Source organism: Rattus rattus, chromosome 18, assembly GCF_011064425.1.
Source record: "Rattus rattus isolate New Zealand chromosome 18, Rrattus_CSIRO_v1, whole genome shotgun sequence".
Taxonomy (NCBI): Eukaryota; Metazoa; Chordata; class Mammalia; order Rodentia; family Muridae; genus Rattus; species Rattus rattus.
The window spans coordinates 4,973,968-4,990,735 of NC_046171.1; the positions used below are offsets into that span (position 1 = coordinate 4,973,968).

At 50.9% G+C, this 16,768-nt stretch overlaps 1 protein-coding gene across 1 annotated transcript in view; it reads right to left on the reverse strand.

Annotated features, from left to right (window-relative positions):
- Pnpla1 (patatin like phospholipase domain containing 1) overlaps positions 1–16,768 on the reverse strand; it is a 32,833-nt gene continuing 16,065 nt past the window's right edge. The window contains 9 exon segments of the mRNA XM_032889194.1: positions 1–181; positions 1,270–1,392; positions 2,886–2,970; positions 5,599–6,087; positions 6,090–6,260; positions 9,129–9,189; positions 9,912–10,121; positions 10,950–11,015; positions 11,376–11,608. Of these exon segments, the coding sequence (XP_032745085.1) occupies positions 1–181; positions 1,270–1,392; positions 2,886–2,970; positions 5,599–6,087; positions 6,090–6,260; positions 9,129–9,189; positions 9,912–10,121; positions 10,950–11,015; positions 11,376–11,608 (1,619 nt within the window).

Genomic DNA, 16,768 nt, shown 5'->3' on the forward strand with positions numbered 1-16,768 from the left:
CTATATGCCCAGAGTCGCTGCATCCTCCTGAGACAGGAGAGGCAGGGTCACTCTTAGGTGACATCCGGAGGAGTTCCATACCTCAGTGTAGCTGTATTCTTGGATCCGGTTGGGATGAGGTTTGTAGGTGACCCAGACTGTCTCGGGAAGTACAGGAAAGTCAAGTGGACAAGGTGCAGACCTGGATTCGAGACGCCAAGGACACATTCATGAGGAGAAATAAGAAGAGTCTCAAGTCTCACTTTCGCCTGCTGTGTGACCCCAGGGTAGCCCCTTGCCCTCTCTGGCAAATTGCAAGATCCTGCAGAGCCCACCCTTGCACCCCCTCATGGATGGGTCTTGTTTTAATTTAAAAGTTGTATTTATTTACTTCCCTTGTAGCTACAATTCCTTATTCTGGGGTTTCCAACTGGACCCGAGGATTGGCAGGTTTCACTGGCTCTTGGGTAACATTATGGCTGCTTTGGACACAGGGATCACAGAGGGAGCTTTGACCCTTGACCCTCAAACACAGACAGATCCCTAGACTCATCTGTTACATGAGACACTCTCTACAGGCAATTGTGAGCAGGCAGCAGGGTCCCAGCATCTCCCCAGGCAGAGTAATTGACAGCTGAATAAAATACAAGTTTGGGAACCCAAGAGGGATGTTCAGTGGGTAGAAGCACGTGCCTCCAACCCTGCCCGTCTGAGGTCAGTTCCTGGGACCCACGAGACAGAAGGTCAGGAAATCTGCCTCCAGAAAAACCTGTCCTTTGACCTCTCCAGCACACAGTCACGCACATTACACAATCAGCCAGTAAATAAATGCCAAAAATGTTTAAAGAAATTTCTGCCAAATGGACTAAAGAATCCTCAAAAGCAACCCCCTGTTTGTACAGGAAAGGGGTTTGCTGGCCAAAGAGTGATGTCACATGTTTTTAATCCCAGGATTGGGGAGCCGGGAGCAGGAGGGGATCAAAAGTACAAGGTTAGCTCTAGCTGCACAGTGAGTGAGTTTGAGGCTAGCCTGGTCTACATGGTGAGTTATGGGATAGCCAGGGCTACTCTGCTCAAAACAACACAACACACAGTTGAGAAGTAGCTAGCAAACCTCCAGGACCCATGCACCCCGACACATGCTGTTTTCCGAAGGCTTTCCCTTTCACAGGAGGGCTGCACCCTCCCAGGATTATGAACCGGGTCACCCCGTTTTTGAAGGTCAGACAATGGAGAGCCTAGATGTTCTAAGCGTCGAGCTCTCCTGGCAGAGCAGAGACTCACACTTACTGCAGTTTGCTAGCTGGCTTCTTGGACTGAGGGTTTCTCTGGAAGCACTCTCTGGTGGCATTTGCCTTCTGTTTCCTCCTGAACATCTTTTTTGCTGTGTTTGAATCTGCAGCAGGACTCGCCCTGGGCAAAGAGACACAGGAGACGTCTTGGTATGAGAGCCTGAACAGCGCCTGATACCGTCAGAGTCCTGCCTCGGCTCAGCAGACCCAGCCGCCCTGGCTAAGGTTAACGTTCCCCAGTAACACGTCTGGTTACCGGTAACTATTTATCTGGTATGCGTAAGTGTGTTTGTGTAAGGACATAATCACAGAGACCAAAAGAGGGTGTCGGATCCTCTGGAGTTGGAGAACTGTAGAGATAAAATTACATAATGGGGGAAACATCTTAATAAGCTTGGTGTGAAGTAAACACTCTTCTGTTCTACGGAAGAATGCCCAAGAACATGGTGGCACACACCTATAATCTCAATACTCGGAAAGCAGAGGCAGGTTGCCCGCTCAGTGCCAGCCCGGGCTTTGTAATTGTATAGTTCATCCAACGATACAATTAAGAACAGAATGTTTCAACCCCGCTTTTCTTTTCTTTTTTTCCTTTTCTATTTTTCGGAGCTGGGGACCGAACCCAGGGCCTTGCGCTTGCTAGGCAAGTGCTCTACCACTGAGCTAAATCCCCAACCCCTCAACCCCGCTTTTCTAAAAAGACAAAGTTGAAAGTGTGTGTGTGTGTGTGTGTGTGTGTGTGTGAGAGAGAGAGAGAGAGAGAGAGAGAGAGAGAGGGAGGGGGAGAGGGGAGAGGGGGAGGGGAGGGGGAGAGGGGAGAGGGGAGGGTGGGGGGGGGGAATGACCCCCCCTGATCTTCACTGGCCAATCCAACTGTTTTCCAATCAGCAAGGGAGGCCTGGGAAATGTAGTTCCCAGGGATCTTTAAGAACTACAGATCTGCAGGCCCCATCCGGAAGTCCGTAGGCACGCTCTCTTGGTTTGTTTTCTGTTGTGGTGGTCAAAAGCCCTGACAAAGTCACTTAAGGCAGAAACGGTTTATTTGGCTCACAAATCCAGGCGATGATCTGTCACTGACGAGAAGTGAAGGCGGCAGGACCTTGCAGCACCCCGTCTCGTCACGCTCACAGTCAGGAGCAGAGAGCACTGAACCATGCTCGCCTCTGCTCAGCCTACTCTCTCCTTTTCATTCACTTCAAGGTTACAGTGCTGGGGCTAAAGCCACGCACCACTGCGCCAGCTCCAATGGAGACCTTTGAGAGGCCTTTCCTGCCACGAGGGGCTACCTAAGGCTAGAATGGTGCACCTGTTACACCGTTCCCATGATGGCTTCACCCAAAATAAGACCCGGGTCCTGGAATGCACACGCTCCCACTGTTCTAGAACAGGGTGTACCCCGTGTGTGCTGCAATGGGGAAGAGGGAAGGTGTAATCTCATGGACAGATAAGTTCCACATAGCTCCTCACTACAGGAGAGAGAAGTGGGCATGAAGGGTGAACCCCACAGACTCGAAGAGCTAGGTGATACCCAGGCAACCAAAAGGGCAGAAACCTCATTTAACTGGGCCCCTCCCCCAGGCAAAGGAGGAATAAGTCCTGAGGAAGGAGACTTACACCAGTAGAGGCTTGTCGGGGGCTCCCTTCCCGGTACCCGGTGCTGCCGAGCCTGTCAGCTGTGATGAGGCAGGAGACCCTGTAGCTGGAGGAAACACGGGAGGTATAAGGGCAGGTACTGGGTACTGGGTCATTTTGCAAACAATGGTGTCTGAGAACAGCAAGGATGGCAGATACTGTGGTCCAGCACCCCTTTAGTTCCAGGAGTCAGAGGCAGGGGGATTTCAGAGTTTGAGGCTGGCCTGGTTTACATAATGAGAGCCAGACTATCCAGGGACCCAATAGCAATATGCTACTGTTTAAAGATTGATTGATTGATTTTATATGAGAACACTGTCGCTGTCTTCAGACACACCAGACCCCATTACAGATGATCGTGAGCCACCAGGTAGTGGCTGGGAATTGAACTCAGGACCTCTGGAAGAGCAGTCGGTGTTCTTAACCACTGAGCCATCTCTCCAGCCCGAGATGCTACCATTAAGGAAACAATTTTTTTTTTTTAAGTTTTCCTTTTTCCTTTTTTCTTTTACCCAATTCTTTGAGCCAGGGTTTCTCTGTGTACCTTTGGCTATCCTGGAACTCTCTGTAGTCCAGGCTGGCCTCAAACTCAGAGATCCCGAGCTCACAACTGCCCGTAACTGTAGCTCCAGGGTTTCCAGTGCCCTCTTCTGACCTCTTTGGTACCAGGTATGGATGTGAGCGAGGCACAGAAACACGCACGAACCCTGAATGTGTTCATCAAAGAAAATCCCCCCCCCCCCAAATCTTTCTATGTAGCCCTGGCTGCCCTGGATCCCGGTCCAGCCTGTAAACACTAGGCTGGCCATGAATTCAGAGGTCTGCTTCCTTTAGCCTCGAAAGTGCTAAGATTAAAGGCAGGGGCCAGAGCATTCAGGAAACATAATGTTTTATTTTTTAAACATTACGATTTTTCAAAGTCTTATGTGTATATGTTTTGCCCAAATGTGTATGGTGAATTCAGACGCCAGAGGTCATGGGGATGCTGGGAGAGCAGCCAGTGCTCTTTAAATGCTGTGTCTCTAGTCTCTGTAAATGTCTTAAAAACAACAGCCAAGAGGGGTTGGGATTAGCTCAGTGGTAGAGCGCTGCCTAGGAAGCGCAAGGCCCTGGGTCTGTTCCCAGCCCCAAAAAAAAAAAAAAAAAAAAAAAAACACAACAGCCAAAGTGAGTCGGCATAGAGGCTCAGCGAGCCTCCGAGCCTGAGAACCAGAGCTACACTTTGCAGGACCCATGTGGTTAGAAGAGGAGAGAGTCAACTCCTGCTAGCTGTCCTCTGGCTCCCACGCATGTGCTGTGCGAGGCATCCCACTGTACCCACCAAATCAAAATTCGAAAACACACATACGGATGTAGGCAGGTATGAATATTTCAAAGGATTAATAAGGTTATTTTAAAATAATAAGCAAACAAACAAGTAAGCAATCAAATCGGCCAAGAATGCTCTCCTTCTCATATTTACGAGCCAAATTATCAACCACATCAGTGGATCCTTGGAGACCTACGGCTGCAGCAGAGGGAGGTGGGCAGATCCCGCTTTTCCCCGCCCCCAAGGTGACGTCAAAGGGCGGGGCCTGAACAGCCACCAGCACAAGTAAGTAAACCTTCATCTTGGAATGAAGATTATTATTAGGACCACTGTGTGTGTGTGTGTGTGTCTGGAGTGAGTGTTCAAATGGAGTCAGAGATGGACACTGGGTGTCGTCCTCAATTGAATTTGTTTTTGCTTTTTTTCAAGACAGGGTTTCTCTGTGTGCCATGATTGTCCTGTAACTTGCGATATAGACCAGGCTGGCCTCAAACTAAAGAGATCTGCCTGCCTCTGCCTCACGAGTGCTGGAATTACACATTTAATTATATATGTTTTAATTTTTCACTGATCCCGCTAGGCTCATCAGCCATCGGAGCTGCAGGGATCTGCCTGTCTTCACGCCCTCGGCGCCAGAATTACAGACACAGGATGCTGTACCCAGCCTTTATGTGAGTACTGGGGATAAAACTCTGGTCCTCATGACTTTATCTAACCCTAACCCTAACCCTAACCCTAAATATAAATGGCTTTATTATAAGCATTTAATATCAATATTAAATTCATTTTATTTTTGAGTTTTTTTTTAGCTGGGTGGCAGTGGCACTCAACTTTAATCCTAGCACTCGGGAGGCAGAGAAAGGAGGATCTCGGAGTTTGAAGCCAGCCAGGTGGGTTCCAGGACAGTCAAGGCTACACAGAGAAACCCTGTCTTGGAAAACCAAAAGGAAAAAAAAATCCTAAAAACCCAGATTTATTTTCTTTTTTTTTTTTTTTTTTGGTTCTTTTTTTCGGAGCTGGGGATCGAATATTTTATTTCTAGTTGTGTAGATGGCAGGTGTGTGCACATGTGTGTGCAGGCACCCATAGGACCCAGAAGAGGGGACCGACATGGTTTTGAGCCACCCAGCCTCCTGGCCACTCTGAACTAAACTCAGGTCCTCTAAGAGAACAGCGATTGTCCTTAGCCCATCTCTCCAACCTCTTCGTGGTGTTTTTGTTGCCAGAAGGAGGTTCAAGATACTCGGGGACAAAGACACAAGGCAAGGGCCAGTATCCCCTGCGGAAGCTGCTAAAATAGATGGCCAATGTCACCCTGGGAATTGATGTTTCTCAGCTCCACGTGGTTGATGGCTTGCTTGTGGACCAGAGCAGGGAGTGTCATACCTGAGGGTTGTTCTGGACCTAGGTCTTCCACAGGTGGCTGGGCGGGTGGCGTTGAAGGACTTAGGGGCAGAAGTCCAGCTGTTGCCCGGGCTGCTGTGGCTCCCTGGGAAGATTTGAGCAGCAGTCCAGCAGACTCGGGTGACCCAACAGACACAGAGGATCCAGCCTTCGATTCATGTGAGTCTGCAGCTGGGAGCGACGCAGGGAGCAGGCTGTTTGTGCTTTGGTCGTCAGTGGCCGAGTCTGGCTGACAGTCGTCCTTCACTCCTTGCTCCAGGTTTGGAGTTCGAACATTCACTGGGCAACTGTCCCTGGGGTCAGCGGGCCGCACTACTGCGCCCGGCTGGGCTTGAAGCAACGGTGACGCAGCTGGTTGCTTGGATGAAGAGACCGTTGGGGACACAGGTGACTCCTTAAACCCCTTGCACCCAGATTCAGATGTCTGCACTGATGGGGTTGCTGGGGAATGGCTGTCCTTTCTGTCCTCTTGAGAGCCCCCTGTACATGGGTTTCAGAGCAGTCCTCAGGGCTGTCCCTCTGTGCTGGGAGGCTCTGTAGACTCATAGGTGGGGGCTCATGGCCAAGGGCGACCTCTATCTGGCAGTATACTTCTACCCTCGGGAAAATCACTCTCTTGCTGGGAGAGTCGAGGTACGCGGCATCTAGGAGAAACCACATCAGGTTTGATATGCTCATAGTCTAGAATGGGTGTGTGTGTGCAAAATCTACATAAATATCATATCTGATGAGCATAGCCTTGTCCCAGCACTTGGCTAGGGCTAGAAGATCGTAAGGACAGAGAACAGATTGTGGGGTTAGGGGGGGGTGTTTTTGGCGAAGGTGGGGGATCATAAAGGAGCTCCAGAAAACTTTTTTTTTTTTTTGAGACAAGATTTCATGTAGCCCAGGTTAGCCTCAAATTTACTATATAGCCAAGGATGACCTTGAACGTCTATTCTACCCCTCCCGCACAGCCCCAGTGCTGGGATTACCGCACGCACCACCCTGCCAGGTTTATGAAGTACTGGAAATTAAACGTAGGTTTTCACACACGCTAGGTAAGTACTCTACTCAAGTCCCAGTCCCAGCGTCTCCAGAAAGACGGGGATGATAGAATGTGCATGTGTGGGAGGACCTTGTCGGGAGGAGTGAGGGCGAAGCTTGCTGGGCACAGCTGGGTGCAGACTGGCATCCTTTAGCTCCGCCTCTCCCTTCCCATACCAGGGAGGCAGGCGGGGCTAGCGGCTTCCAACTGCAGGAGTAACTGGGTGAATGAGAGCTTTTGCAAGGAAGGGAGGAGAGAGGGGGTGACGATGAGATTGAGGGGTCCAGGGCAGCTTCATTCTGTGTGATGAGTCCTTTCTCCCTCTCCCCTCAACCAAGCAGAGAGCATTCTGACTGCTTCCTAGCGGCAGGTGGGAACCCATAGTGTGGCTCTGGGTACCAGCAGGGTTTTCCCAGGAGCTACTGATCACATCTTCTGCCAGTAGAAAAATCCAAGAAGCCTGGAGGGAGGGAGGGACGGACAAGAGGGAAGGACTCGTGCGTGTGCGCTGGCGCCATCTGGCGGAGGGCCCACGCATCACAAGGAGCCTGGGAAGAACCTAGGCTACCTTTGCAGCGGGGACAGGAACCAGAGAGTAGAGTTAAACTGTGACCCAGATGCAGAAGGTTGTGGTCTGGCCGGGGGAACGGAGTCGCCTCCAAAATGTAAGTATCAAATTGTAGGATCTTCCCAACCTCCAGTTCCTCACAAACCCCATCACCCAGGAAGATTGTGGGCTTCCCAGCTGGTGGCCAACCACCTCCCCCGCCCCATCCTCCAGGAGCTCACAGTAAAACTCGCTGAGACGGTCAGTCGCTACCGTTGCCCTCTCCTTATAGATACAGAAGCTGAGACCCCAGGAGACTCATTACTGGACACTGCAAAGGTGTCAGGAGCTCGGGTACAAACCCTTCTTTACAAAGGAACTAAGACTCTGAGAGCAAGAGTGATTTTTCCAAGCACACCCAGCTCAGGGGGGCTGAGAACCCCACTCGTCTCCAGGACCCAAGTGGTTCTCTCTCTCTCTCTCTCTCTCTCTGTCCTCTCTCTCCCTCATTCTGTTTTCCTAAGTCCCTGAATGCCTGGATTAAGGACCCAGGAGAAAGTCAGGAAGTAAATTTTTAAAAGAATATATATATATTCTAGTAAGAAAATATCGTTCAACCCTTATTTCGCCCCAAAATATTTCTTTCCCCAAGTATACTTTTTAAACTTACAGAGCTGTATAGCCATATCAGAATAAGGAATGCTTGGAACTCAGAGTCCAGAAGCCAAGTACTTTGTACGATGTGATAAGATATTACACATCTACGCTGAAGATTGTGTGATCACATGGAGAAAGGCCAGGCCAGCATTCGGTAAGCGCCCTTGGCCCTGGGATTCCCTTTGTCTGGAACCACATTCTAAAGATTTATTTATTATCTATAAGTACACTGTCACTGTCTTCAGACCTACCAGAAGAGGGCACCAGATCTCATTACAGATGGCTGTGAACCACCATCTGGTTGCTCGGATTTGAACTCAGGACCTCTGGGAGAGCAGTCAGTGCTCTTAACCACTGAGCCATCTCTCCAGCCCCTGGAACCACATTCTAAGTAGTTAACCCTAAGTATGGGCAGGTCTCTGGTCTCTCTCCATAAAGATGCTTGTCACCTTCATGGAGTTTGATCGAATTAGCCTCTGTATTGATTTATTCGTCTGATGAAGGCGAGAGGAAACTGGTCCGGGTCCCCTTCCCAGACCAACATAGGATATTGATCAGTAAATCACTCAAATGTTGTCACATCTACTTGAGACCGGGTCTGGAGCAGCACAGACTGGCTTAGAAGCAGCTATCATATCTGAGGGTAACCTTGAATATCCAGTCCTCAGCTTTATCCTGAGTGGCGGAATTCACTCATGAGCAGTCCTTGTCTGATGAGGCGTTGAAGAGTGACCCGGGGCTTTATGCACGCCAGGCAAGCGCTCTACCAACTGAACTCCAGCGCCAACCTCTCTGTTTTTTCTTCTCCTCCCCCCCTCCCCCGGAGCTGAGGATCGAACCCAGGGCCTTGTGCTTTCTAGGTAAGCGCTCTACCACTGAGCTAAATCCCCAACCCCAACCTCTCTGTTTTTAATTTCATAAATACACTTTTAGAAATATTCTCAGCTGGTCAGCGGTGGCACACGCCTTTAGTGCCAGCATTTGGGAGGCGGAGAGAGTGGATCTCTGAGTTTGAGGCCAGCTTGCTCTACAGGGCAAGTTCTAGGACGGCCATGGCTGCACAGAGAAACCCTGTCTCAAAAGACTAAAATATATGATACTTAAAATATATGATATATACATATTTTTTTTTCCAACTCACAGCCACAGTGGTCTGTCTTGGGCTGTTCTTCTGTCCAGCTTTCTTGGCTACAGCTTTGGGACCCTGTCCTCTACCCAGACTTCTATTCCCATCCCTGCCACACACCTTGCCCCTCCCTTCCCCAGGCTCCAGTGACTCACTCAGCCTCCGCAGGTACGAGACGGCATCATCGTATCCCCGGTAGTAATATTCCTGCAGGATCTAGATGGTGACACAGGAAAACAAACGAGGCTGCAGCCACCAAGAGGACCAGTGTCCCACCATAGCCGCTCTATAAGTAGACACTCCTCCAGTCCCTCCTACCCAGGACCATGTCAGCAAGCCCTGGGCTATACCCCACCCCCTCACTGTCCGCCCAGGAGAGCAGGAAGCAACTGCTAACTTGGTAGGGGTGGGCGTATCAGTGTGTCGGTCGCCTGTTCCCAGAGCATCACCAACCTCTACAATGGGAGTTGGTGGGATGTCTCTGGGGGAACCAGAGACCGCACGTCTGGGTCATAAGAAGGACAGAGCTTGGTGTTTTAGTTCAAACTCTTTGTCTGTGTAGCTCTAACCACCCACATCCTCATGTTCTCAACCTGTGGGATTTTGTTTGGAGACAGGATAGCATATAGCCCGGGCTAACCTCAAACTCCCCCATCCAGCTAAGGGTGACCTTGAACTCCTGATCCTCTTGCCTCCACGTCCCCAGTACTGGGACTACAATATTCCACTGTCCTCAGTTTGTGCGGTGCTGGGGAATCGAACCCCGGGATTCATGCACGCTAGGCAAGCACTCTACCAATTGAACGACATCTTTAGCCTGCTGGGGTTTTTTTAGCGGTCCTTTAAACACGGCAAAACCCTGGACCCTTTGAGGGGAGAGGCACAAAAGGAGGGTCCCCATCTGTTCTGGATCCCACCCTGCGGGCCCTGTCTCTCACCACCAGGTCCGGGGGGAACAGCGCATGCGTCATGCGCGTGATGTTCTCCAAGGAGAACTGGAAGGAGAAGTTAAACATTCGGAAGTCGTGGAAGATGGCGGGGCAGTCCCTCGGACAGATGTCTTGCTGGCTGCTGAAGGTGGAGATGGTGATGGAGTCTGTCCAGAAGGCGCAGGGCTGCATGCTTGTGAAGCCGCCGTCGATGTATCTCTTCAGGGACGAGAGACGCTCAGTCAGAAAAGGCTTGGAGGAGCTGGGGCCATGGGAGAGCAGAGCCCCGCCTTTTGCGACGGACCAGCCTTGAGGCTGAGGTCCTCTGAGATAGATGGTAGGTGGCGTGGGCGTGGTCACTTGCGTCTATAATGGCGTCGGGACTCCAAGTCTAAGGCTCTGGCCCTGGACTGTTCTCCCTCACGAACCTTGTTGATATCACCTATGGGGTACCTCCACTGAATGACTTAAGAAACCAACCCCCCTTCTGCAACCTCACCCACGGTACACCGACCTCCACCCCCTTTTCTTTGGAGTGGGGGCTGGGACTTCTGTTGGTTTCCTTACTTATGAACTGAATAAGAGCTAGCCAGTACACAGGTTCTGTATCCTAGGGGTGCCATAAAATATCTGGACCACTTGGTTACATCCCCCCTATCCGGACCGGTCACAGGAGACCGGTCACAGGGTACCTTAAGCCAGAGATGCAGAATCTTGGCCAGCCCGGATCTGTTAAAGCAAAGTCCCCATTATCTGAGTTACTCATGGGCACACGAAAGCCTGGGACCCCTGGCCCTGATAGCCCTGAAGGTCTCCTCAGTCAGGGTCTCAGGGCCCTGAGTTCTGGGGTCTGTATTCTGCACACTGACTTCTGGGAGCACCTGGCGAGCCTTGGTGACTTGCTGGGTTCAGTACGGGGTTGGTGGGTCTAGAGAGGGACTTGGACCAACCGGAGGAGGTGCCCCTTAAAAAAGGTAGGAACTCTGAGTGGTCGATGTTCCCTGCCTTAAGGTGCCCCCAGGGTCGCAGCTCACCGAAGCCACTCACCTCGCCCCGATATGTTGGGGGGATGAAGCCACAGTAGACGGGAACGAAGCAGCTACAATACAGAGCCTGGGGAGAGACAGAGCGAGATGCTACAGGCCCTGGGGAGACACAGGGCTGAGATGCTACAGGCACTAGGGTGGGTGCTAATGACCCCTGACCCCTACCAATTCTCCATTCCTTACATTTAAAGTAAGGGCACTGGCCTGGGGAACTGTCTGGAACTCGCTTCCCACCCTGATCCCTTGTTGGGTCCTTGGTAATCTACTGGACCACTTAGTAGACTAATCGAGTCTCTGTTCCTGGCAGAGACACAGGCAGGAAGGAAGGGAAGGGAAGGAAGGACCAGGCAAATCAGAAAAGCGACGAAGGGGTCGGACCGTGCTGCCCCTGTTTCCCCAGGAGGTGGCGCCCCAACCAGGGCCTTACCTCAATGAGCTCCTCCTTGGACCGGTACTCCGAAACCACGACGTTCTCTCCGTCCGTGACCCGGGTGAGGCTCACGTGGAGCTTCCCGGTGGCGGCCTTGTAGGAGTCCTCCGGGAGCACGTCGTACAAAAACTGTCGCATCATTTGTACCATCTTGCAGGACGGAGACAGAGGTCCCAGGAAGAACTTCTTCACCTCGGCCAGACCCATATTCAGCACTCTGAGGTACTCCTCTGTGGAGGGAGCAGAGGGGAGACGCACCCTCAGCGACAGTGCGGGACCACGCGGGAGGGGTCCTGGGCTCAGTGACGTCAGCCATTTCACCCAACACTTCTCAGCGAAGAGGTCTCCAACCCAGAAGCCTGGGGCCTCAGGAACAGAACAGAGCAAGACCACAAAGGAGGCAGTCCCAGATGCCCTATAGCTTGGAGACGCCGACATCCGCATGGAACTCGGGTGTCCTGCTTCTTAACCATGTACCGCCACCCAACAGAAATTTTCAGTGGCTGAAAAGATATTTTCTCCCTGCAAAACGGCTCCTCCAGCTTCCCGTCCCCACACCTGAGGTCGTCTACCAGGCTGTACTCATGAGAGACCCATATGAGATTCTCACACAAATGCAGATGAGATTGGAAGCCTTTTACCAAGGGACAAGGGCACTTGCTTTAAAGGCCACAGACCCTTGGCAGACTTCACCCACATTGTGTAGCCAAGGATGACCTTGAACTCCCAATTCTACAGTCTCCTCAGCAGCGACTCCATGCTTGGTTTATGCTGTGCCAAGAGGGAGAACCCAGGGCTGCACATGTGCTGGGAAGGACTCTGCTAACTTAGCAGTAACCGTGCTCTCATAACCAGATTTTTACATTTTTTAAAAAAGATTTATTGTTTATTTTATGTATGTGAGTACATTGTCGCTGTCTTCACCAGAAGAGGGCATCAGACCCCATTACAGATGGTTGTGAGCCACCATGTGGTTGCTGGGATTTGAACTCAGGACCTCTGGGAGAGCAGCCAGCGCTCTAACCATTGAGCCATCTCTCCAACCCCAGATTTTTACATTTTTATTCATGTGTATGTGTGATCACAGAAGTTAGATGGGGTTGTAGGATCCCCGGGAGCTGGAGTTAAAGGCAGCTGGGAGCCGTATGACATGGCCAGTGGGAACGGAACTTAAATCCTCTGGAAGAGCAGCAAATGCCCTGAACCACTAAGTCACCTCTCCAGTCCCACAAATACTGTCTTCTCTTGGTGCCGGGGGATTGAACTCTGGGCTTTGCACACGTTTGCATAAATTGCGCACTTGATCACTGAACTACGAAGCCAGTCCTTAAACAGCATCTCATTTGGAAACGTTTGTTTAAAGTCATGCATATGCATCAGGGACTTGTATAGCCCTGAGCTCCCTGCCGTGGGAGGCAGCGGAGAGGAGGTTGCATAAGCACCTCTGTCAGAAAGCTTATCAACCAGATCTGTGGGCGGGTGGGAAGGGCTGAGCCTTACCAGCTAGCATTCTAGCGCCTGGCAATGGATCTCCAGCAGACACACAGAGAAGGTAACCGATTTGCCCAAACTCATCGATGTAGAGACCAAAGGACAGCTTATTTCTATTGCATTTCTAGTTCACAGATTATACGTCACTGGTCTAATCCCAGAGACTGCTAACGCTGGAGGGCCCTTGTGCAGATAGAGAAACTGAGGCAGCGAAAAGCGCCTTGCCTGAGGTCACACAGTCAGGCAGTGTTGGTTTGCTGGTGTTTTGCTTTCTGACTCCAAGCCATCCCTCACCCGCGCCCAGATCATAGTTGCACAACACGCTAGGGACCCCAGACTTTGCTGTGAACGTGGATTGATCGTACCCCTTCTTGGGAGTAGGGAACTTGGCAATGTCAGCCTTACCGTGTGTAGGCATGAGCAGTCGTGTCTTCCCTCTAGGGAGGGTGGCAACCAGCTGTCAGGTTAGAAAACAACCTGGCAGGCTGGAGAGATGGCTCAGTGGTTAGAGCACTGACTGCTCTTCCAGAGGTCCCGAGTTCAATTCCCAGCAACCACACGGTGGCTCACATCCATCTGTAATGGGATCCGATGCCCCCTTCTGGTGTGTATGAAGACAGCAACAATGTACTCATGTAAATAAATAATCTTTTAAAAACAACAACCTGGCAAGAGGCCACCAAGGTCTCGGGTCTCGGGGAAGACAGATTTACAAGGGTGGGAATAGGTTTCCTGTAACGTAGTCTGGCCTCAGACTCACTATGTAGCTAAGGACGACCTTGGACTCCTGATCTCCCTTCAGCCAGTTTCCTAGTGCTGGGGTGACAGGTGTGTGTGCCCTCAGAGGAGCTTTTTTTTTCTTTTTTCTTTTTTTCAGAGCTGGGGACCGAACCCAGGGCCTTGCGCTTGCTAGGCAAGTGCTCTACCACTGAGCTAAATCCCCAACCCCAAGAGGAGCTGTTTAAAAACATTGTCTATGTACACATGCCACTGCACAAGCTACGCCCGCCGCCAAGCCTTTGCTGATTCCCAGGTCAGAGCGGTGATGGACGCCCAGGAACTGGAGTTACGGGTGGTTGTGAGCCACCAAGTGGACTCTGGGAGTCCATCTAGGTCAACTGGAGGAGCGGCCAGTACTCATAACTGCTGAGCAGTCTCTCCAGACTTTTTTTTTTTTACGTTCTTAGCAGGCTACCTGAGGTCATTGACCCGCCCTCAGCCTGCTTCAGCCTGTTCTACCAGGTCTGGGGAGTCACTGGCGGTGCCTGGGGATGATTCAGGAAAGTGTGTTTCTGTCACAGGAAGCACACCTACTCATGTGAGAAACCCCAAACAAATCCAATACAAACAGGTGTGGAGGTGCAAGTCTACTGTGGCCCCAGGACTTGGGAGGTACATGCAGGAGGAATCAGGAGTTTGAGGATAGCCTGGGCTACATACAGCCTGCCTTAAATGCAAACAAACAAAAAAAAAGTCAAAATTCCTCTATCCAGAAATTAACGTATGACCTGCCTTTTTTAAAAGGCTCTATCTGCATGTACACCTGCGGGCCAGAAGAGGGCTTCGGATTCCATTACAGATGGTTGTGAGCCACCATGCACTTGCTGGGAATTGAACTCAGGACCTCTGAAAGAGCTGAGCCAGCCACTAGCCTGCCTTCTTAGAATACCCATTTTATTCTCACTCTCACAAGGAATTGTGCAACATATTGTTGTGCCTTTGCCAATAAATACCTACTTATTTATTGTTTGTGTATGTATGTATGTATGTACACATCTGCTCACATGTGCATGTAGAGACCATGATCTCTCACTGACCTGGAGCTCAGGGTTTCCAGCTGACCAGCTGGCCCTCCAGCCCCTGGGTCCTCTTCTCTTTGCCCGACCTCCACCCTGGTGCTGGGTTACGAGCCCACACCATTTTCTGCATGTACACCTGCAGGCCAGAAGAGGGTATCAGATCTCTTTACAGATGTTTGTGAGCCACCAGGTGGTTCCTGGGAATTGAACTCAGGACCTGTGCAAGAGCAGCCGGTGCTCTAACCACTGAGCCATCTCTGCAGCCCTCCTACTCAGCCAACCTGGTCTACAAAGCAAGTTCCAATGGAGCTAGGGCTACACAGAGAAACCCTGTCTTGAAACAAGGAGGAGGAAGGGGAAGAGACAAGGATGGGCAGCCTTCGAAGGCCCGTGAGGTGGCTCAGTGGGTTAAGTCACTCACTGCCAAGCCTGAGGACTTGAGTTCCATCCTCATGACCCGAGGGCCAGGGGAGAACTGAGTCCTACAGGCTGCCCTCTGACCTCCACCGGGACATGTACATACACCAACGAGTATGATGTATGAGCGACTCTTCCATTATGGTGATAAACCACTAGGACCAAGGAACACATAGAAGGGAGGATTTGTTCGGGCTTCGAGTAGAGAGGTAAGAGTCTGCCATGATGTGGGATCGTGGAAGCAAGCAGCAGACAGGAGGGCTCACAATACGAACCACAATCGAGAGCAGAGAGCGCTAACTGGGAATGGCTCAGGCTTTGGAAACCTCAAGGTTTCAGTGACGCACCTCCTCCAGCAAGGCTCTGCCTCCTGAACCTACACAGAGCTCAACCAACCTGGGACACGTATTCAATCTCCTGAACCTTTGGGGGACATTTTCATTCAAACCACCACATGCACATGCACATGCACATGCACATACTCACATATACACACAAGCACGCAACACACACATGCATGCAAGCACGCACTCAGGCAAGCACACACAGGCACACACAAGCATGCACACACTCCAAGGGCACACATAATTTTGAAGACTAGTCTGCCAGAGGACCGGAGTGATGGCTCAGTGGTTAAGAGCACTGGCTGCTCTTACAGAGGTCCTGAGTTCAATTCCCAACACTAAACAATCTGTAACTCCAGTTCCAGGGCACCCAGCGCCCTCTTCTGGCCTCTGTGGGTGCCACATGCACTTGGTACACAGGCCTACATACACTGCAGGCAAACACTCAAACATAACACACAGATAGATGAACTAAAATATATATACACCAGAAGAAACATCTATGCTAAATTCTCTGCCTGTGTCCCGGACTTTTTTCTGTGGGGCAAACCACTAGAAGTGGGCATGCGAGGTCAAAGGTCAGCGTGAGTCAAGCCTCAAGTGCTTGTTTTAACTTGAGCTTTAGAACAGGATCTATTCCCAGTCGGCAGGGAGGGGAGAGAGTAGAAATAGTACTGACATTTGCAGGGTCCGTGCATCTGAAAATGGTTCGGTCTGGAAATCAGCTGTGTACCACCCAGACACACACAGCCAGAGGGAGGCGGATTGGTTTCTCTCAGCCCGGGGGTGTTGGCTTAAAATTCTTCCCTGATGCTTAAAGCAGGCACAAACCGAAAGGTCGTCTGTCTCTCTACGTCTTTTTGCTTCCCTTCTGGTTTCTGTGTGTGTCTGTTTTCGGGTCTCTGTGTGTCTGTCCTTGTGGTCTGTGTGTCTGTCCTTGGGGTCCTTGTGTTGTCCATCTTCGGGGTTTTTGTGTGTGTCTGTCCCCAGGTCCTATGTGTCTGTCCTCAGGGTTCCTCACTGTCTCTCCCTCCTCCCTGACTCTCCTCCCAGTGTTTTTGGTGATGGAGAGGAGAGATGGATAAGTAACCAAGTCAAAGAAATGTCCTTTAGTGGAGACAACCATTAGCAGGTGTAATGGTTCATATTGGTCATCCCAGAGCTCAGGAGATAAAGGTAGGAGGGTTGGATCGAGTTCAAATTGAATCCGGTCAATTTTGCAGGATATTTGATCATACTGTGAACCCTGGGATTCCATTGTTTACTGGGAAAAAAACTTTCTAGTTGTGGTGTAAGCCCTTAGCACGTACCTTTAACCCCTCTGGGTACAATACAGACA